Here is a 21,518-nt window from a genome sequence, read left to right on the forward strand (position 1 = left end):
ATATCCCCACTGGACATAGACATTAAAGATAAAACATATCCCCACTGGACATAGACATTAAAGATAAAACATATCCCCACTGGACATAGACATTAAATACCAGAAGGAGATTCTGTTGTGTAATAACCCCTTGGTGTATACCTGCTTATCACCTCACTGAAATGTAAGATTGCTTTCTAAGACCATGCCTATTTTAACTCAATGTGGCGTTTATATGCCAGTGTATATGTGTGTGTTGTTTGTTTTGTTTTGTTTTTGCTGTTGTTTATACCTTCTTAATGTATCTTTTTTTCTTACTCTTAATATTTGTCTATCCTGTCACTCATTGTCTTGACTGTTTTGAGATACCTTGTTTATTTGCTTCAGTGCCTGCCTATATGTAAAAAAAAAAAAAAAAGACCAGAAGGGGGATATCAAAAGCAGATGCATGGCCATGGATTCATGCTTATGGGAAGGAAATGATACGTTTTCAATCTAGAAAGACAGAAAGAATGGAGTTAGCTAGGGTGACCATATTCTGAATTCCCAAAAAGAGGACACCTAACGAATGATCGCGCGCGCAGCGCGCGTGCATGCGTTCCGTGCGCGCGCGCGATTTTTTGGGGCGGTTCTGGGCGGTTTTGGCCGTTTTTTGGGGCGGTTCTGGGCGGTTTTGGCCGTTTTTTGGGGGCAAAAATGGGTGGATTTTGGGTGGATTTTGTAACCGTTTTTTTTTTACTTTATTTCGGTTTTAAGGTTAGGGTTAGGGTTAGGTTAGGGTTATGTTATTTAATTATTTTGGGGGAGCCATTCTTCAAAATAACCTCTCTCATGTCTATAATGTAAAAATGTAAAAAATGCCTCAAAACCTGTTAATTAAACAAAAGAAAATAGAGAAGTAGCCTGTTATTTAATGTTTCGGTACCCCATTCTTCAAAATAACATCTCTCTCATGTCTATAATCATGTAAAAATGTAAAAAATGCCTCAAAACCTGTTAATTAAACAAAAGAAAATAGAGAAGTAGCCTGTTATTTAATGTTTCGGTACCCCATTCTTCAAAATAACATCTCTCTCATGTCTATAATCATGTAAAAATGTAAAAAATGCCTCAAAACCTGTTAATTAAGTAGTCGGTCAATTTGGCAGAAGAAGTCTCGCCTTGCACAGCTTTCTTGTGCTTTACAGTGGCAATATGGGCTTGCAGGTCAGAAGAACCCTCATTTGCCACGGAGACGTATGTTCCTGCTTTGCAAACAGTACACTCTGCTTCGCATTTGTCACGACCCAGACGAAAACACGGGTACTTTTTGCGCATTTCATCCGTGAAGTTACATTTGCGTTTCGGCATTTTCTCCGCCTCTGTCTGTCTGTGTAACTTTTTCGGGGAGCAATGATAGGCAGCGCTGAGCGCGACACTGTTCCGTGTGTGTCTGTGTGAGTGAGTGAGTGAGTGTGTGTGTGTGTGTGTGTGAGTGTGTGTGTTTGGTCACGTCTGCTGACAGGCTGCTGGAGGCACACGTGAGTCACGTGTGCCTCCAGCAGCCTGTCAGCAGCCGTGTTGCGGAACCAGGGTTACGGAAGGACCATATTTAGCGCTTTCAGTGTAAAAAAAATAAATAATCCCAAAACACCGGACATTTGAAGGATTTTATAAACTCCCCCCGGACAGGCCGGACAGCACCTCAAAAGAGGACATGTCCGGATAAAAGAGGACGTATGGTCACCCTAAGTTAGCGTTAGTATTCTACTGTTAGTAGAATGGAGTTACCGTTAGTATTCTACTGTTAGTAGAATGGAGTTACCGTTAGTATTCTACTGTTAGTAGAATGGAGTTACTGTTAGTATTCTACTGTTAGTAGAATGGAGTTACTGTTAGTATTCTACTGTTAGTAGAATGGAGTTACCGTTAGTATTCTACTGTTAGTAGAATGGAGTTACTGTTAGTATTCTACTGTTAGTAGAATGGAGTTACTGTTAGTATTCTACTGTTAGTAGAATGGAGTTACTGTTAGTATTCTACTGTTAGTAGAATGGAGTTACTGTTAGTATTCTACTGTTAGTAGAATGGAGTTACTGTTAGTATTCTTCTGTTAGTAGAATGGAGTTACTGTTAGTATTCTACTGTTAGTAGAATGGAGTTACCGTTAGTATTCTACTGTTAGTAGAATGGAGTTACTGTTAGTATTCTACTGTTAGTAGAATGGAGTTACCGTTAGTATTCTACTGTTAGTAGAATGGAGTTACTGTTAGTATTCTACTGTTAGTGGAATGGAGTTACCATTAGTATTCTACTGTTAGTAGAATGGAGTTACTGTTAGTATTCTACTGTTAGTAGAATGGAGTTACTGTTAGTATTCTACTGTTAGTGGAATGGAGTTACTGTTAGTATTCTACTGTTAGTGGAATGGAGTTACTGTTAGTATTCTACTGTTAGTAGAATGGAGTTACTGTTAGTATTCTACTGTTAGTGGAATGGAGTTACTGTTAGTATTCTACTGTTAGTAGAATGGAGTTACTGTTAGTATTCTACTGTTAGTAGAATGGAGTTACTGTTAGTATTCTACTGTTAGTGGAATGGAGTTACCATTAGTATTCTACTCTTAGTAGAATGGAGTTACTGTTAGTATTCTACTCTTAGTAGAATGGAGTTACTGTTAGTATTCTACTGTTAGTGGAATGGAGTTACCGTTCTTACCGTCTGCCACGATGATGATTTCATGATGCTGATGTACAAACTGTTCTTTAGTGTCTTCCTTCATCTTTTCCATTCTCTTTAAGATCTCTGTAAATGCCAAATGCAGGTTGGTCCCAGCATCCTCTCTGCCTCGGAGGCTCCCTGGGAGGCAAATGTGTGATATAATGATAATGATAATGAATTTATGTGTGTAGCGCTTTTCTAAACAATGTTGCTTTACAGACATGTTAAAAAAAAGCAGACAACCAAGCAATAAAAACAACATATTATCAACAGCATAAACAATATACAGCAGTAGAAGTGCAAATTGAAACAGGTGTGTTTTCAGAAGAGATTTAAAAGAAAGCACCGATTGTGCTGGCCTCAGATTCTCAGGTTCCAATAGGAAGCATACATTTTAAATTATAAGGGACCCAGAATTGAACCCTGGGGAACACCACATGTTAGGGGAGTCCGGGATGAGGAAGCTTCCCCAATTACCACAGAGACATCTCTATCTGTAAGATAGCGAAACCAATCGAGCGATACCTCAGTGATGCCAACCCTATTCTCTACGAGGTCTATTAACAATAAGTGGTCTACAGTGTCAAAAGGCGAACTCAGATCCAGTAGGAATAAGACTGAGCAATCACCGGCATACACAGCAATTAATAGATTATTGGTGACCTTTAAAAGTGCTGTCTCAGTGCTGTGCAATGTCCGGAAGCTAGATATTTTTTTTATAATTAAAATTCATAAAAGAAATGAGTTGCTGGGATCATATCTTTTATATTTTTTTTGATACAAACGGCAGTTTGGAGATTGGTCTAAAATGGTTTAAAACTACAGGATCCAGTGATGGCTTTTTTAAAAGAGGTTGGACCAGGGCACTTTTCAGGCTTGTGGGAAATGAGCCAGTGGCGAGGGAGCAGTTAATAATAGTTAGAATAGTGGGACCAACTGTTACTAAAATCTCCTTAAGGAATTTAATGGGTAAGATGTCTAATGGGCAAGATGAGGATTTCATGTGTGAAACAGTGTCCCTGAGTTTCCATAGTAACCAGTTCAAAGGAGGAGTCCTGTCTCCTGTCTAATTTCTGCTTTGGCAATGTAAACGTATGTTTTCTCATGCCAATAAAGCCCTTTGAATTGAATTGAATTGACTTGAATTGAAATTTGAATTGAATTGAATTGAATTGAATTGAATTGAATTGAATTGAATTGAATTGAATTGAATTGAATTGAATTGAATTGAATTGAATTGAATTGTCTAATTCCCTCAATCTTATTGATGAAGTGCTGGAGGAATTCTTCAATTTTTTCTGGAGATGCTTCTAGCGACTGACATGGTGGTGGGCTTATTACTGATTCAATGGCTTGAAACAGTATCCTGGTATTATGGGAGTGGTCGGCAATACATTTAGATAAATAGACACTAGCATTCATAACGGCGAATACTTAGATACTTATTATCTTGGCTTACTTAAAGTTACTTATACTTAAAGGGATAGTTAACCCCCCCAAATACTTTTTTTCTATCGATTAGTCACCCCATGAATAGACTGAGAGAACGAGCCCAATTGATGGTCTTGAAGGGCGGATCCAAACCCAGCTGCCCGGATTCGTGCGGGGCGTCCTATTGCTTCATCAATCTTCATCAATCTACCCCCCCCCCCCCCCCCCCCCCCGGCCTGTGCACGGAGCACGCTGACGTCACCAAATTTAGAGCGACGCCCCTCTGCACTCTGATTGGTTAGGAGATAACAAGGTCCTAAGACCATCGTTCCTGCATGGCTCTCCCAGGCTTTTTTTCTTTTGTAACAAAAAAAAAAGCATGGGTTTCCGAGGCTACCCCATGAAGACTTGAATTCATGGATATGTTTATTTTTTTTGTCGCATTCGCATTCTCCGGTACTAAGGACTCTTTGTGTCTCCTACCGGAACTGCTGCCAGTCATCAAATTATTGGCTTAGTAATGCGAAACAATAAAACAAAAAATATCCATGAATTCAAGTCTCCATGGGGTGACTAAACGATAGGAAAAAAAGTCATTTTGGGGGTGAACTATCCCTTTAACTGATTGACATCAGCTCTCTGAGAGTGTTGTAAGAGAAGCTGAGCTTGTCTTTCTTCCATTTATGTTCTGCCTTTCTGCTGTTTTTTCTCTTTGTTTTGCCACAAAGGGGCCTTAGGTTTTGCATATTTAGATTTAAAAGGAGCAATTGAGTTGTGTACAGCTACAGTTAAAACCATTGACTAGCTCGTTGACTGAATGATGTGCAGTGACAGATAAATGTGGTGAAATAACAGTAAAGATCTTGGAATTGGTGGTTGGAATAGGATTTAAAAACCTGTGATCGCGTGAAAACCGGCGGCTGAGAGACAGGATGGAAGCACAGACCTTTATTGTCTGGGGGGGGGGGGGGTCCAAGATATTAGGGTTATTTAGGGAGACACTTTGAGTTAGCACTAAATCAAGTGAGTGGGACCATTGATGTTCTGTACAAGATTAAAAGATTCATAAAGTATAATACACATGATACACATGATACACATGATACACATGATACACATGATACACATGATACACATGATACACATGCACTTGTGCACACACAAGGTTGTATTATAACTTTGTTATAAACAGACATTTTTGACAACATCAAATTCCCAATCATTTTGTTAAAATGTACTTTACTCACCTCCAATACGAAATGTGTCTAGTATCTGCAGGACATTCTGAAGGGTTGGTTTGTTCCCATCATTGATGTTGACAATCTCAGTTGTGACGTGATCGGAGATGATGAGGATTCCATAATTGAAGCTGATGGAGAGCATGGAATACTGCAAAATAATTAAAGATAATTTTTGTTAAACAGAATACTGGTAGATTGGTATAACAGATAATACTGAAAGCATGAATTAGCTATTAGACAATTCCCTACCTGCATCTTATAACTTAACCTTTTTACTAATTTTACAGTGGAGTCAGAAGAGGTCTATCTGTCACAGGGTGAATGGAGAACCAGGTAGATTGAAGACAGAGCGCTCGTTTTTAGGCACAGGGCTTCGGGGCGGGGCTTTTAGCGAGGCTCGCGAGGAGGAGGAGGAGAAGGAGGACGCTGCGAGGCGGGGGTTTATTACGTGAGGCTCGCGAGGAGGAGCTCCTCCTCGCGAAATAAACCGTCCTCCTTCTCCTCCGAGGAGGAGGAGAAGGAGAACGTGGAGAGGCGGGGCTTTGATGTGCCGACGCGGACCTGTCTTTTGTTGTTCCCCCCCACATAGCAACCAGGAAGCTACGCTAGGGGAACGCTGAACACGCGTGCAAACGCTTGTCCACGACGGAGGCGCGCCGACTTGTGGAGCTTGAGGCCGAGGAAGTGCGCGGCGCGAGTGCCCGCGCTGACCGGCCGATGCTCTACTAGTCGACTCAGCGCCGTTTGAGTTGTAAACCGATAGGGACAGAATAGTTCTTTTCATGGATCACTGTGTGTGTGTGTGTGTGTGTGTGTGTGTGTGTGTGTGTGTGTGTGTGTGTGTCAGGGAGAAAGTAAAACAAAAGCCAGAACACAATAAAAGTATCTTAACAGTCCTGCTTTCAATAAACCAAAAAAAGCATGAGCGCGTGCGCGTGTGTGTGCGTGTGTGTGTGTGTGTGTGTGTGTGTGTGTGACTGTGTGTGTGTGTGTGGTCGCAGCCATATACATGTTTGTGCACAAGCCTGGCTTGTGGCTCCCTCTAGTGTTGCTTCTACAGAATTGCTGGGTGGGTGGTAAAAACGAACGCGCCTTCTTCAATCTACCTGGTTCTCCATTCACCCTGTAACATATCTATCTATCCATCCATCCATCCATCCATCCATCCATTTATCACTATTCATCCATCCATCCATTACTATCCACCATCACCATCCATCCATCACTATCCATCACTATCCATCACTATCCATCCATCCATCACTATCCATCCATCCATCCATCCATCTGTTAGATATAGTCTTACTGTTAATTCTCTACATTCTCCCCCTCGGACAGATCCTTCGCCGCCATGGCCTCGGTTTTCATTGCTACGCCGACGACACACAGCTCTACCTGCTCTCCAAAACCATTACTGCTACCAACGACTCCACCCTCACCACCTGCCTGTCTGACATTAAAACCTGGATGCAGACACACTTCCTGAAACTCAACTGCAATAAAGTCCTCGTTATTGGTCCCGATGCCCTCACCCGCTCCACTCATAACTTCTCCCTGAACATGAATGGCTCCATTGTCATCCCCTCCACCAAAGCCTGCAACCTTGGTGTCATCCTGGATCCCACCCAGTCCTTCCAGTCCCACGTCAACCAGATTACCAAAACAGCCTTCTTCCACCTCCGAAACATCGCCCCCCTCCATCCCACACTATCCCAAACTGCTGCAGAGACACTCATCCACGCCTTCATTACATCCAGACTCGACTACTGCAATAGCCTCCTTTACGGTGCCACCTCCAAAGTTCTCAAGAAGGTTCAATATGTGCAAAACTATGCTGCCCACCTCCACAACAGAACCAGATCCAGAGACCACATCACCCCAGTCCTCCACGAACTTCACTGGCTCCCAGTAAAACACAGAATCATCATCAATACATCTGACCTACTCCCTTTCATCACCACCATCATCAATACATCTGATCTACTCCCTTTCATCACCACCATCATCATCAATACATCTGATCTACTCCCTTTCATCACCACCATCATCATCAATACATCTGATCTACTCCCTTTCATCACCACCATCATCAATACATCTGATCTACTACCTTCATTACCAGACACTTTAATGTGTTGCCTCTAACCAGCGTTCTCTCAATCTCTCACGGAATAACCGGATAGTCGGATCCCAACCAGTCAGGATTCAAACCGGCCCACTCCACTGAAACTGCACTACTTGCGGTCACTTGTTATCTTCATGTTTTCTTCTCAACCACAAATGTTAAGAATATGATTTAGACAGATGCTAGGTTCATTGTTTAACCAATATCTTGTGCTTCTATCTAATGTTCTAAGAATCAGCAAAAGTGAGAGTGTCAAGTCCTTATGTCAATTGTGTTTATATAAGATTTTAGTAAATTCAAAGACAGGGATTTGTTCTGCATGGTGGCGTTCGTGCCAAACCATACAGCTTGCTATAAAATAACATTCTCTATAACCAAGCATGTGGGTGATAATTCTGTGTATAAAATGGGATTTAATTCCAAGGCAATCAAATGCTACAGCCTGGAATGGAAACTTTGGGTCGACTGTGATTAAAACTCTGCACCTGCACTTAGACACCGGCATGATGGCATTGGGGATAACGCATGGCGCAGGCGGCTCTTAAAGGCAATGGCACCTGGTTGGTTTTATTAATGTAACACTAAAACCACACCTATGCATAATGTAAGGCATAGCGCAGGTGTTTTAGGGACAAGGCTGGTAGTGCACCATAGTGACACGACCATGGGCAGGCCGCTTTTGCAAAGCTTTATGCCTAAACAGCGGGCAAGGCGGCTGGAATGGACGATACAGCCCTTAACCCCTAACTGCTGGGTGAAGATAAATATTATTATTATTTTGCAATTTATTTATTTACCATCACTCTCTGTCTATAATATTATTGCGAACGCAGCGGAAGGAGGCGCGCCGAAGGCGCGCCTCCGCGCAAGTGGAGCTTACTATGAAACCGTGCTCGGCTTGTGTGTGTGTGTGTCTGTCTGTGTGTCTGTGTGTCTGTGTGCAGTAAGTGTGGAGCCTGCCCCTGGGTGAAATATAGCCACGCCCCGGAGAAGGCTCCTAAAAACTCCCCATTGAAACCCCATGTTAAATGAAAAGTGCCCGAATCGCTCCCAAACTTTTTCTACCCCCCCTAAGTGGGGGTCTACGAACAAATACTTCGGGCTCGGATTTTGGCTCCGCCCCCCGGAAGTGGGTGAAACAGGCACTTCAAACACTTTGTTGAATTGTTCAAAAACATTCAAAGTTTTTTTTTTGTGAATTTGTATTTTTCTAAGATGCTCCTTTTAATGCAGATTTTTTTGTATTTTTATTTTTTTGTTACTTTGTTTTTTAATTAAAAAAATGCATTACTTTTTTTTTTTTGCGTTCGCTTCCCGCGTCTTACTTGTGGGCAAGATTTTTTTCTTTGAATTACCTTTTTAACAAGTCTGGTAACACCTTTTTTTGCTGTTAGAAAAGTAGCTTCATCAATGCTGAATGAAATGTCCATGACAATGTAGAGGTTGAGTGTCTCATCGTATCTTATCCTGATCTGTCTCACATGTTGTACGTCGTCTGCAAAACACACACAGACATGATTAATTTGGCAGTAGTTTTTTTCCCCCGTTTGATACGTTGTTTTTCCGACTCTGTATTTGTGTAATGATGATTTTGAACTGTTTGGTGCTATTGTATGTGTTTATGAATTGAATACAAGGATTATCATGATATATCGTTGGTGAAATTTCCTGCAATATATTGTGAAATCGCAATATATCGAATATCGTGATATTATTGTTATCGAGGGCCTAATATCGCCACAGATATCGTATCGTGAGATACCCATATCGTCCCACCCCTAGTTGTCAGTCAACTGTACTAATCTAGCCCAGCTCCCAAATTGCCCATACAGGCCTGTAGACCAGACTCCTTCCTGAAATCAAATGCAAATGAGATTTCCGGAGGGAGGAGGGTTTACCGGGCTATTAGATCTGTGCATAGTGAGGAGGCAATTGCTAGGGGGTGAAATGGAGTCTGAAGAGGTGAGTGCTAGGGGGTGAGGTTGAGTCTGAAGAGGTGAGTGCTAGGGGGTGAAAAGGAGTCTGAAGAGGTGAGTGCTAGGGGGTGAGGTGGAGTCTGAAGAGGTGAGTGCTAGGGGGTGAGGTGGAGTCTGAAGAGGTGAGTGCTAGAGGGTGAGGTTGAGTCTGAAGAGGTGAGTGCTAGGGGGTGAAATGGAGTCTGACGAGGTGAGTGCTAGGGGGTGAATGGAGTCTGACGAGGTGAGTGCTAGGGGGTGAAGTGGAGTCTGAAGAGGTGAGTGCTAGGGGGTGAGGTTGAGTCTGAAGAGGTGAGTGCTAGGGGTTGAAATGGAGTCTGACGAGGTGAGTGCTAGGGGGTGAAATGGAGACTAAAGAGGTGAGTGCTAGGGGGTGAGGTGGAGTCTGAAGAGGTGAGTGCTAGGGGTTGATGTGGAGTCGGAAGAGGTGAGTGCTAGGGGGTGAGGTGGGGTCTGAAGAGGTGAGTGCTAGGGGTGAGGTGGGGTCTGAAGAGGTGAGTGCTAGGGGGTGAGGTTGAGTCTGAAGAGGTGAGTGCTAGGGGGTGAGGTGGGGTCTGAAGAGGTGAGTGCTAGGGGGTGAGGTTGAGTCTGAAGAGGTGGGTGCTAGGGGGTGAGGTGGGGTCTGAAGAGGTGAGTGCTAGGGGTGAGGTGGGGTCTGAAGAGGTGAGTGCTAGGGGCCGAGGTGGAGTCTAAAGAGGTGAGTGCTAGGGGGTGAGGTGGAGTCTGAAAAGGTGAGTGCTAGGGGGTGAAGAGGTGAGTGCTAGAGGGTGAGGTGGAGCCTGAAGAGGTGAGTGCTAGGGGGTGAGGTGGGGTCTGAAGAGGTGAGTGCTAGGGGTTGAGGTGGGGTCTGAAGAGGTGAGTGCTAGGGGTTGAGGTGGAGTCTGAAGAGGTGAGTGCTAGGGGGTGAGGTGGGGTCTGAAGAGGTGAGTGCTAGGGGTTGAGGTGGAGTCTGAAGAGGTGAGTGCTAGGGGGTGAGGTGGAGTCTGAAGAGGTGAGTGCTAGGGGGTGAAATGGAGTCTGAAGAGGTGAGTGCTAGGGGGTGAAATGGAGTCTGAAGAGGTGAGTGCTAGGGGGTGAGGTGGAGCCTGAAGAGGTGAGTGCTAGGGGGTGAAATGGAGTCTGAAGAGGTGAGTGCTAGGGGGTGAGGTGGAGTCTGAAGAGGTGAGTGCTAGAGGGTGAGGTGGAGCCTGAAGAGGTGAGTGCTAGGGGGTGAGGTGCAGTCTGAAGAGGTGGGTGCTAGGGGGTGAAATGGAGACTTAAGAGGTGAGTGCTAGGGGGTGAGGTGCAGTCTGAAGAGGTGGGTGCTAGGGGGTGAAATGGAGACTTAAGAGGTGAGTGCTAGGGGGTGAGGTGCAGTCTGAAGAGGTGGGTGCTAGGGGGTGAAATGGAGACTTAAGAGGTGAGTGCTAGGGGGTGAGGTGCAGTCTGAAGAGGTGGGTGCTAGGGGGTGAAATGGAGACTTAAGAGGTGAGTGCTAGGGGGTGAGGTGGAGTCTGAAGAGGTGAGTTCTAGGGGGTGAGGTGGAGTCTGAAGAGGTGAGTGCTAGGGGGTGAGGCGGAGTTTGAAGAGGTGAGTGCTAGGGAGGTGAGGTGGAGTCTGAAGAGGTGAGTGCTAGGGAGGTGAGGTGGAGTCTGAAGAGCTGAGTGCTAGGGAGGTGAGGTGGAGTCTGAAGAGGTGAGTGCTAGGGAGGTGAGGTGGAGTCTGAAGAGGTGAGTGCTAGGGGTGAGGTGGAGTCTGAAGAGGTGAGTGCTAGGGGGTGAGGTGGAGTCTAAAGAGGTGAGTGCTAGGGGTGAGGTGGAGTCTGAAGAGGTGAGTCCTAGGGGGTGAGGTGGAGTCTGAAGAGGTGAGTCCTAGTGGTTGAGTTGTGTACCACTCCAGCATTCCTACTGGTAGAGACAGCAAAGTATTGCTACCCAGCTATTCTGCCCACAGAGTTAAATCTACCACTGACATAAATACATATTTACCATGTGTTGGTGTTGGAGTGGAGGAAGCACTGTTTCCTGCAAAGACAATGTACATACACACACACACACTCACAAACAGGCACACAGACACACATGCATATACATATAGACAGGCTACACACACACACACACACACACACACACACACACACACACACACACACACACACACACACACACACACACACACACACACACACACACACAATCACAGAATGGTAAAGTATGTAGCATTCAAAAGTACAACAATACAGATGTAAGAAGAGAACACAAAAATATAAGAGCCCAACATACTAGCACTTTTAGCAATTAAATGAATAATAATGAAAACGAATTATAACTAATTAAAACAACATTAAATTCAAATCTATTAAAGAAAAACATGATGAGAAGAGACCAACAATACAGCACTGTACAAAACACCTGACTTCCCCTGCGTCACAAAACAAAGACACCAAGCGTCCGGCCCCATACAACACGTGTACAGGCCAATACCAATGTGTACATTCAGTATAGCTGAAAAAAAGTATAACTGTGTTGTTCCCGTAAATCTAACCTCTAAATGCTATATTTCATCTAAGCAGTGCGCAGCATGTTTATAGTGTAGCAGAGAGAGAGCGAGAGAGAGAACAGGCTGTTTAAAATGCTTAAAAGGAAACCAATATTACTGCTAGTAATAATAGTTCATGGGGCCATAATTGCTATTGTTGAATGAATCACATCGAATCAGTGGCGAGCCGTCAGGGCCGGAAAAGCCTTCTCTGCTGGCCCTACTGCACTTAAAAATAGCGCCTGTTTTTTTTAACCAATCAGATTTTTTTCTTGTGTTGTCTCCGGGTAAAAATCTCCACCGTGAGGCCTTCAGAATCTCCACTGAATCCACTTGGTGTCGAAGTGAATGGGGCCGATATTTAGATTGGCAGGTTCTTTAACCAATCAGATTTCAAGTTTGCCCTGCTGGGTGTATTCTTTCAGGTATCAGGGCCTTCTAGCTGGTCTACCTGATGACGTTCACATCTTGCTTACATCCCATGGCTGGGAAGAAATGTTGACCAATGAGACGAGAGAACTGATTCATTCAAACTTCTGCTGCGGGTTTGTTGTCGTCGTCTCTTAGTTGATTGAGTTCGCTAAATTAACTCACAAAAAAACGCACAAAAAAAAACAAAAAAATGGCTGAAGGAGGAGAACAAACAGATTTGGTGGTGGATTTACTGGCAAAGCTTTTTCGAGAAGGACTTTTCAAGAAAAGCTTGCCATTGTAAAGAAGGGTCGACCAACCCCAGAGCTACCAGGGCTGATACAACAAGAGAATATGTTCTATATTTCTATATTTCCAATCTACCAATTATTAAAGGCTTACAGGATCGGAGCAACATTGCAAATTATTTTGCTGGGAATGCATGTTCTTTTCAACTGATAGCCATGGTGTTTGGAGCCACGTAGGGTTTGCAAACCTTAGTTGCCTTACCAAGCCAGACTCGACTCTCAGCATTGGCCTCCATGGCAATCGAGAAGGACCTTTTATTGGAACTAAAGCACACAGTACTGCACGACCGCGTCATTGAACTTTTTCTAAAGAAAGAAAGAAGGATGGACTTTGTCTTCAAATGATGAGCACAGCCATGGTAAGTTTAATCGATCTTTATATTATTTTGTATTGATCGTTTTATAGGCTATATTGTTGTTGCTGCCGGTGTGTGACCGAGTCTCAAGTTCAATGGCCCTGGCTGTGTGCTGAGCTGTGTACGTGTGTGTGTGTGTGTGTGTGTGTGTGTGTGTGTGTGTGTGTGTGTGTGTGTGTGTGTGTGTGGGTGTGTCTGTGTGTGTGTGTGTGTGTGTGTGTGTGTGTGTGTGTGTGTGTGTGTGTGTGTGTGTGTGTGTGTGTGTGTGTGTGTGTGGGTGCAGTGTGTGTGTGTGGTCCACTCCCAGCAGCTTGTCTGGGATATGTGACAAAGCCTGTTGAATCCTGAGCGTGTTCCACTTACACATATTTTTGCGTGCTTTCTTGTTGTATAAGAAAATATGACTGGTTGTGACTGTGAGTTTGTTATTGTTTTGGGCTATGCTGGTGCAGCCAGCATCCTGTCATGCTACAGCGCAATATTGGCAGATCGTTGTGGATTTTTGCAATCATGGGGGCTATACTCACGTCTCTGCAATATATTTTAATTGTAACCCAAAAGTATTAAGCTTTGTGTTGAATGAGGTTATTCCACCTGTGTTGTTGTTGCCTGGTTATGTCGAATGACACTGTAATAACGTGAATCAGTGTGCAATTCACGTGGGGTGGTCACCGTGGGCCCTCCTCAACATCACCCCAATCTTCCACACTAGGGCGCCCGGCCCGCTAGCCGCGCACGGGGCTCTAGTGAGGGTGCGCTTATTTTGGGATACCAAAATCGTGAGATAAAATTTTCCAAAAGAAAAGTAAAAAAAAAAAAAAAAAATTATAATAATAATTGATGAGGGACCCCCTGGGGGTCCGCGGACCCCCTGGGAGTGTTGGGACCCCCGCGGACCCCCGCGGATCCCCGTGAAACATGGCGGACCCCTTCGGCTGTTTTTTTTTTTTTTCATGAAGGTAGTTGCTTGTTTCTGGCGCACATCTGGCAACACTGACATCTGCTTGTCTTTTGGCAATGTGGCAACCCAGATGCCGAGTCGTGTGTTGTTGTTGGGAGATTACAAAATCGGCTGCGTGGTGTTGGTTGTCTTTGGGATGTACATGGCAGGTGAATGACGGACATATTACCGTGAGTGTGGTGTGATAGAGACATGACTAAAGTGAAAGCAACGGCGTGGGTCGAACAAAAAGGTAAGCAAGAGAGGGGTTTGAAGCGAAGGACGCGCTTCTGTTGTTGTTGTTGTGGCGATGCAGAGATTTCAATGGCCGCCGCGTCGTGTTGCTTCGGCTGTGGCCTTCGGCGTTCTGTGGTGCGCACGCTAATTTTAATCTTTGAAATATAGTAGAATAGAACTCCTAGAAGTGTGCAAACTTTAGTAACCTCTCTCTCATTGACTGCCTGTTTAAGCAAGTGAACTTTAGTAAACCCTGGAGGAGAAACATGTCCCTCTCCATGTGCTGTCTGAGTACACGTGTATTGAAAAGAACAAATGTCTGGCAACGGGCCAACTGGGCAGTCATGCAGGAGGAGCTCCTGAAACATGTTATCAGGTGGTACAAATGGTTTAGATTATCCAATCCAATCTTTATTTTGTATAGCACATTTCACAACCAGGGTTAAGGGTTTGCAAAGTGCTGTACAGAAAATCATGCAAAATACAAGCTAAAATATGCTAAAAACACAGAAAACACCATCAAACACCAGAAAACAAATAAGACATAGACCACAGAAAACTCTCAAGCGGGGTTAAAATGCCAAGGTGTAAAGAAAGGTGTGTCTTAAGCCGAGATTTAAAAGTCTCAATGGTGGGGGCCCTTTTAACATGGGGGGGAGCGCATTCCATAGGGTGGGGGCTATGGCAGCGAAGGCTCGGTCGCCTCTGGTCTTTAATTTGGTCCTTACTGTGACCTCGAGACTTAGCTGGCCAGCAGACCGCAGTGACCTTGGGGGGGTATAGACCTTTATGAGGTCAGAGAGGTACTGAGGTGCCAAGCCATTCAGGGATTTAAAAACAAACAATAAAAATTTAAAAACAATTCTGAAGCGAACAGGTAGCCAGTGGAGTGAGGCCAGTACGGGCGTAATGTGCTCACGCCTACTAGTTCCTGTCAGGAGGCGTGCCGCAGAATTTTGGACTAGCTACAGGCGTGCCAAGGAGGCTTGATTTAGCCCGACATATAGCACGCTACAGTAGTCCAGACGTGTGGAAATAAAGGCGTGAATGACGCGCTCAAAATCCTTGAAGGACAGAACTGATTTAATTCGGGCAAGCAGTCTCAGATGATAGAAGCTGGAGCTGACCACAGCATTTACCTGTTTGTCTAATTTGAGCAGATTGTCAAATTTAACTCCAAGGTTGGAGACAACAGGTTTCACATATGACTGTAGGGGGCCCAGATTGGTGGGTATAATGCCAGGACCACTACGCCCAAACACTATGACCTCTGTCTTTTTTTCATTGACACTTAGAAAGTTAAAAGCCATCCAGATTTTAACATCATTTAGACAATCTAGAAGTGGTGTCAGGGAGCTATTACTTTCCTTCTTTAAGGGCATGTAGATTTGAGAATCATCTGCATAGAGATGGTATGAGATGCCATGTTTCTTAAAAATTAGTCCCAGGGGGAGAAGATAAAGGGAGAACAGTATAGGCCCAAGGATCGAGCCCTGGGGGACTCCGGAAGACAGGGGCGTGGAGGATGACACAAAATCTCCAAATTTGACTGAGAAACATCTCTCAGATAGATAAGACCTAAACCAGTCTAGGGCAGTGTCTGTGACACCAACACACTGCTCCAAACGGGAGATTAGAGTCTTGTGATCCAGGGTGTCAAAAGCAGAGGTCAATTCAAGGAGTAGCAACATAGCAGAGTTACCTTTGTCAGTGGTCAATAGCACATCATTGAATACCCTCAACAACGCTGACTCGGTACTGTGAAATGCTTTAAAACCAGATTGAAAGACATCAAGAATATTGTGTTCTTGCAAGAAAGACTGTAATTGAAATAAAACAGTTTTCTCAAGGATTTTAGAAATGAAAGGAAGCTTTGAAATAGGCCTGTAGTTTGCCAAGACAGAGGTATCGAGACTGGGTTTTTTGATTAGTGGTGTCACAACTGCTGTTATAAAGTATATTGGTACAACACCTGAGGCCAGACTGCTATTTATGATGTTGTGGACACTAGGCCCAATGGACTCCCAGACCTCCTTAAAGAGGTGAGTGGGGATAGCATCAATGGGGCAGGATGAGGTTTTGAGTTGCATGACCAGTTCACTGAGTTTAGAGAATGACACAGGGTTGAAATGATTAAATACAGTTGTGCAGGTGACAGCCAGACAGGGGTCTAGGGCAGGGGGGAGATGTGTGCTCTAATGGTTGTGACCTTATCTACAAAAAAGCAGAGAAAATCCTCACAGACCTCAGAAGACGCCTCCAGACAAGTAGGTTGGGGAGGATTTAACAGCTGGTCAATAGTTTTAAAAAGAACGTGGTTTATCCACATTTTTGGAAATAATATCAGAGAAATGCCTTGTTTTTTCAGCTTTGACAGTGCTCTGATAGTTTTTCCAACACTCTTTTAGAATATCATGTGACACATGGAGCCTGTCTTTCCTCCACCTGCGCTCAGCTTTCCGACACTCTCTCCTGGCGGCGTGAGTGGTCTCGTTTAGCCAAGGCTCAGACCTGTGTCTGGGGAGCATGGCTTTAAACGGCGCAACAGTGTCGAGAATGCCAGTACAGGTGGATAGAAAAGAGCTTGTAAGTTGATCAGTGTCTAAGCCGATATCTAAACCATTTACAGCCTGAGCTGCACTAGTAAAAGCAGAAGAAAAGAGTACAGCAGTGGCGGGTTTCAACACACAGCGCTGGCGTGCGGGAACGCAAGCGTTAAACGTGTCACAGGGGAGTACAAAGTCGAATGTGACAGGGAAATGATCCGAGCCAACTGGAGCACAGACCTGGACATTAGAAATAGGCAAAGCATGAGAAATGACCAGATCTAGCGTGTGCCCAAGTTCATGTGTAGGCTCAGTGACGTGCTGAACAAGGTCAAAAGCATCGAGTACATCCAAGAAGTCTTTAGACATTGGTTTAAAGACACAACAAACATGGACATTCGTGTCCCCAACAATTAGCAGTTTATTGTACTTAATCCGTACACTGGCCATGAAGTCAGATAGTTCCTTAGAAAAGTCCTTATTGTATTTCGGCGGGCGGTAAATTACCGCACAGAGAACCGGGTCGGAGCGGCGCAGGTCAAAAAACTCAATTCGAAAGAAGAAAACGACAGCGGTGCCAAAGGCTTACAATAAAGACTGTTTTTAAATCGTTGCTATTCCTCCTGCGTGGCCTGTCATCCTAGGAGAGTTTATAACAGTACAGTCAGGAGGTAATAGATCGGTGAAGGCAGTAGACTCACCCGGCTGCATCCAGGTCTCCGTCAGAAACAGAAGATCCAACGTGTGTGAGGAGAACAAATCCTTCAGGATAAAGGTCTTATTCCTGATCGATCTCGCATTTAGCAAAGCGCATCTGGTTGTAGCGAACACCGGGGCACCAGCCGCACGAGCCGCCCGGCTCAGCGGCTTGAGATTGCCGTGGTTAGCTCCACCAAGAAGCCGGGGGCGAGGCAGAACAGAGCGCAAGCCATGGAGCTCTTCATACGGATCAGTAACAGGTACCAGCCAGGTACGGACCAGGGCTGGGGCTCGCCGGGAGATGAGGCGGCGGATACAAGCTCCATAATCCTGGGGAGCGTTACGGGAAAACTGAGTGGGTTCGGGAGCGATCGCAAGCCAGGCTTTGACCCGAACTAGCCGGCCTGCTCGAGTCCCTCTTCGCCTGTGGCGTTTTCGCCTCCGGGGCGGCGGATCCTTGGCGTGCAACAGGTAAGCGGGGATGTCTGCAAGGAGGTGCGGGGGAACAAAGTTTATTTGTTCCTCCTGGCCAAGTTCCACCAAATAGTCCACGGAAACCTTGATTTGCAATAACTCCAGACGGTCATAAACCAGGAGAGATTCGATGGTCCTTGTGACAGACGCACACAAACAAACAAACAGCAGGAGGGCACACAGCCTCAGACGGCCAGTCAGACACACCGGCGCCATCTCTCTCACTAAAACCTCGATTATGTTACCTCCTTCCAGGGGCTCCATATAAAAAGGGCTACTCTGAAGGACTTCTTCACTTCTGTTTGCCTAATACCATGGGCAAACATCTTTGGGCTTAACCCTGGAGAAGTCACTTTGAACTTATTGGATTTTGGACTTAGTCTCTGAAGGACTTTGTGCATTTTTCTTGGATATCAAGAAACATAGCGATATGGATTCAGTGATAGTATAAAGGCTCTTAAATATTCTCTATCCTGTGTCGAGACTGAGTGCTATACAGATGTGCTGAGAGAGACATTCGCAACATGCTGGCGACAAGTTTTCATCTTATTTTTTAGACACCCGTTTTATTTATTTCTGAGATGCCGAGTAAATGAAGGTCTGTCTCTCTCACTCATAGTACATCTGAGCTTGGTTTTGTCCGCACTTGAGAATAAACAGCCAAACCTATCACTGATGGACACCGTATTGCTCCAAATTTAAATTATCATTTAAACTGAATACTTCAATTGAACAACTAGCCTATAGCATGGCTGATCAAATGTAGGGACCAGTGACACCTTTCTTTCTTTCTCTCTTTATTATAACTTTATTTTTATTGTAATAGATTTGTAACCAACTTATATAGGTGTAATAAAAACGTTGTAAACTTTTAACATAGCCTGGACTACCTTTTCATTTAGTGTGAAATAAGGACAAATAGTTGAGGTTCTTCAGAAGGACACGTGGAGCCCCAGGGTAAGTCTTTGCGAACACACCGGCGACACAAACTGATGCATCCACACCTCATTACAGCTTCATGGGAGTAGATGGTAGGATTTGTTGCTTATTTATAGACTAATAGTGAGTGACTAGAGTTTATATCTATGGTCTCTTTCATACCTGTTGAAAGGGCAAGTGACAGTGGAAGGACTGAGCTAGTAGAAGGGAATTAATATCAATTTGTCAGTATAGGATTATAACTAAATAAATTATTAAAGAGCTCTGTATAATTAACAAAGTAAGAATAGTACCTGCGTGTATTGGACACATTTTATTGACATCTTAGAGAGCTTTGGAAATAATTTAGAAATAATAACTAGTCCTAATAAATCCTGACAATTATATTAAAGGTCTCCCCGTGGAGACAGAGTGTTAGTCCTGCCATCTAACTAAGTTAAAGGCAACCGGGACGAGTTTTGACTAGAGTCCTCAGTGTATGTTTGCCCACAAAACAGTGACACTATACTGAATTGTGTATGCTGTTGGGGAATAAATCACTGACAGTCTCTAAGCAATAGGCCAGTGGAAATAATATTGGGAGCCCGCCTTTCTTCTCCCTCCCTTCCTTATAACTGTATGTGCTCAGAGAAGTCATAAATGTTATTTGTGTCAAAGACGAAAACAGTGACTTCATTAGTACATTGTTATTAATAGGGATTTCACGATAGGAACCGGACAAGCTAACTTGGAAATCTAGCCAAACATAATTAATTCTTTGAAGGCTAAGGGCCAGCTAGCCAAAGTTTAGTGGATCCGTGAGTCCTATAGCTAGCAGATTAATGAACATGTTAGTGCCGGCGAGTGAACTCCAGTTTGACATATTCTGGCGTTCATCGTTACCTTAGAAAACTCCTGGAGCAAGGAGTCTCGTCCTGTATTCAGAGAGCTCGTGGATTAATACAGATGGTTTAGATTTTTAGAAATTAATTTCTAAATTAATTGACTAATTATTGACGCCTTCTGATTAATTAGCGTGACTTTCTACAGTATGGCGTCAGCGACGAGAGGTCCAAATGCATGGAGTGGGTGTGGCGTCAGCGGCGGAAGTAGCTTTCTCCTTTATATAGGTAGATGAGGCCAAGCAGGATCTTTTAGCTGAGGCTCACGTCTGCCGCCACTCTGACAGTGGAACCGTGATTTAATGTTGCATTAAATCACGCCTTACCAAAGCCTACACTGCAGTTGGAACTAATGAGACATTTGTCATCTTTGACCATTACAGTGATGAGCACAGTGAAAAAGACCATAAGAGGAGAAGACTAACAGGGGATGGTGCAACTGAGTACAAGTTGACAATCAACTTCCTCGACGAGAAGCTGTGATCAAACAAGATGCAGCTAGCACGCCTTCTTTGCACATATGACCTCACTGCTGATAAGATCCTGCTTGTGAACAACATGGACTGCATCGTAAACAAGGCAAGGCTGACATCACCCTCACTAGCTACATGCTACAAGCTGCTGGAGCAGGGGCACCCACAATGCGAATCTTAAGCGATGACACAGATGTATTTGTCCTGTTAGTGTGCTGTGTTTGAAAGGCCAACGTTCTTTCTACAGTGCAGGTGGAGAAATGGGATGGCACCATCCTGGACATACAGTAAATGCCACTGTCAGGGCATTGGGGGCGAGAAATGCCAGGGTCTCCTGGGGATGCATGCCCTGTCAGGATGTGATTCGGTATCCTACCTCTGAGGAAAGGCCAAGGTATCTATCTGCACTGAGAGTACTCCTGGGAAGTGCCATGCCTGGACGGAATACAGTGCTTGATAAAAGATACAGGTACAGAGTTCTTCCTTACACTGTATGGGATAAAGAAGGCCAAGAGTATGAATACTGCTCGCTACCAGGTCTACAGACAGAGGTAGAAACCACCAGAGCTTAAAAAGCTTCCTCCAACTAATGCAACATGATGCTGCACATAATGCATCCTAATCTCGAGATCATGTTGTGGAAGGCTGCAGATCAGAGGGACCCAGCTGCAGAGACAAGAGACATCACTAAATATGGGTGGGAGGTTACTAAAGGAGGGGCTGTCATGCCCGCTGTTTCCACCGAGGCAGTGGCTCTGAAATGAAATATTGCATTTTCTATTCAGACAGACAGAGAGAATGGGAAGGTTACAGTATCAACAGGTATGGCATCATCGGTCGACCTCTCTCACAACAAGCACTGGGTTTTAACATCACCCGTTAACATAAACATATGACATCATGGAAGACTCCTAGAGCATCCAACCGTCGGAGGTGGATTCCCCTCATTGGCGGAGAGTGATGATGAGTGGATTAAGTCAGATGAAGATGATGATGGTAGATGATGATGATGACCCCACGTCAAAGTGCCTGGGTCAACACTTTGACATCGGGTCTTGACCGGTCACTCAGTGACACTGAAAAAAGGGTTAGGCATTGGAGGGACACAGAGTTCCTTCTAACTAGAAATATTATGAATTCCAGAGGCCAATAGATAGCAACACAGCAGACAGAATGAGACATGTCTTCCTGTAGCGAACATAATTTATCAGACAATAGAGCAGGCACCCTGATATCAGCTTGAACAGCAAGGCCCTGAGTTATAATAATAATAATAATAATAAAC

General features: G+C 44.4%; 1 protein-coding gene across 3 annotated transcripts in view; it reads right to left on the reverse strand.

Moving 5' to 3' along the window:
* The window catches only part of LOC308083888 (uncharacterized protein), an 85,684-nt gene that overhangs the window by 31,068 nt on the left and 33,098 nt on the right, over positions 1-21,518 (reverse strand). For all 3 annotated transcript variants that reach the window (XM_080426303.1, XM_080426304.1, XM_080426302.1), the window contains exons 7-10: positions 11,420-11,533; positions 8,832-8,971; positions 5,358-5,499; positions 2,677-2,817 (exon numbers count right to left, since the gene is read on the reverse strand). In XM_080426303.1, the coding sequence (XP_080282429.1) occupies positions 2,677-2,817; positions 5,358-5,499; positions 8,832-8,971; positions 11,420-11,533 (537 nt within the window). The remainder of the gene's footprint in view (positions 1-2,676; positions 2,818-5,357; positions 5,500-8,831; positions 8,972-11,419; positions 11,534-21,518) is intronic.

Source organism: Gymnoscopelus braueri (assembly GCF_963280865.1).
Source record: "Gymnoscopelus braueri genome assembly, chromosome: 4".
NCBI lineage: Eukaryota > Metazoa > Chordata > Actinopteri > Myctophiformes > Myctophidae > Gymnoscopelus > Gymnoscopelus braueri.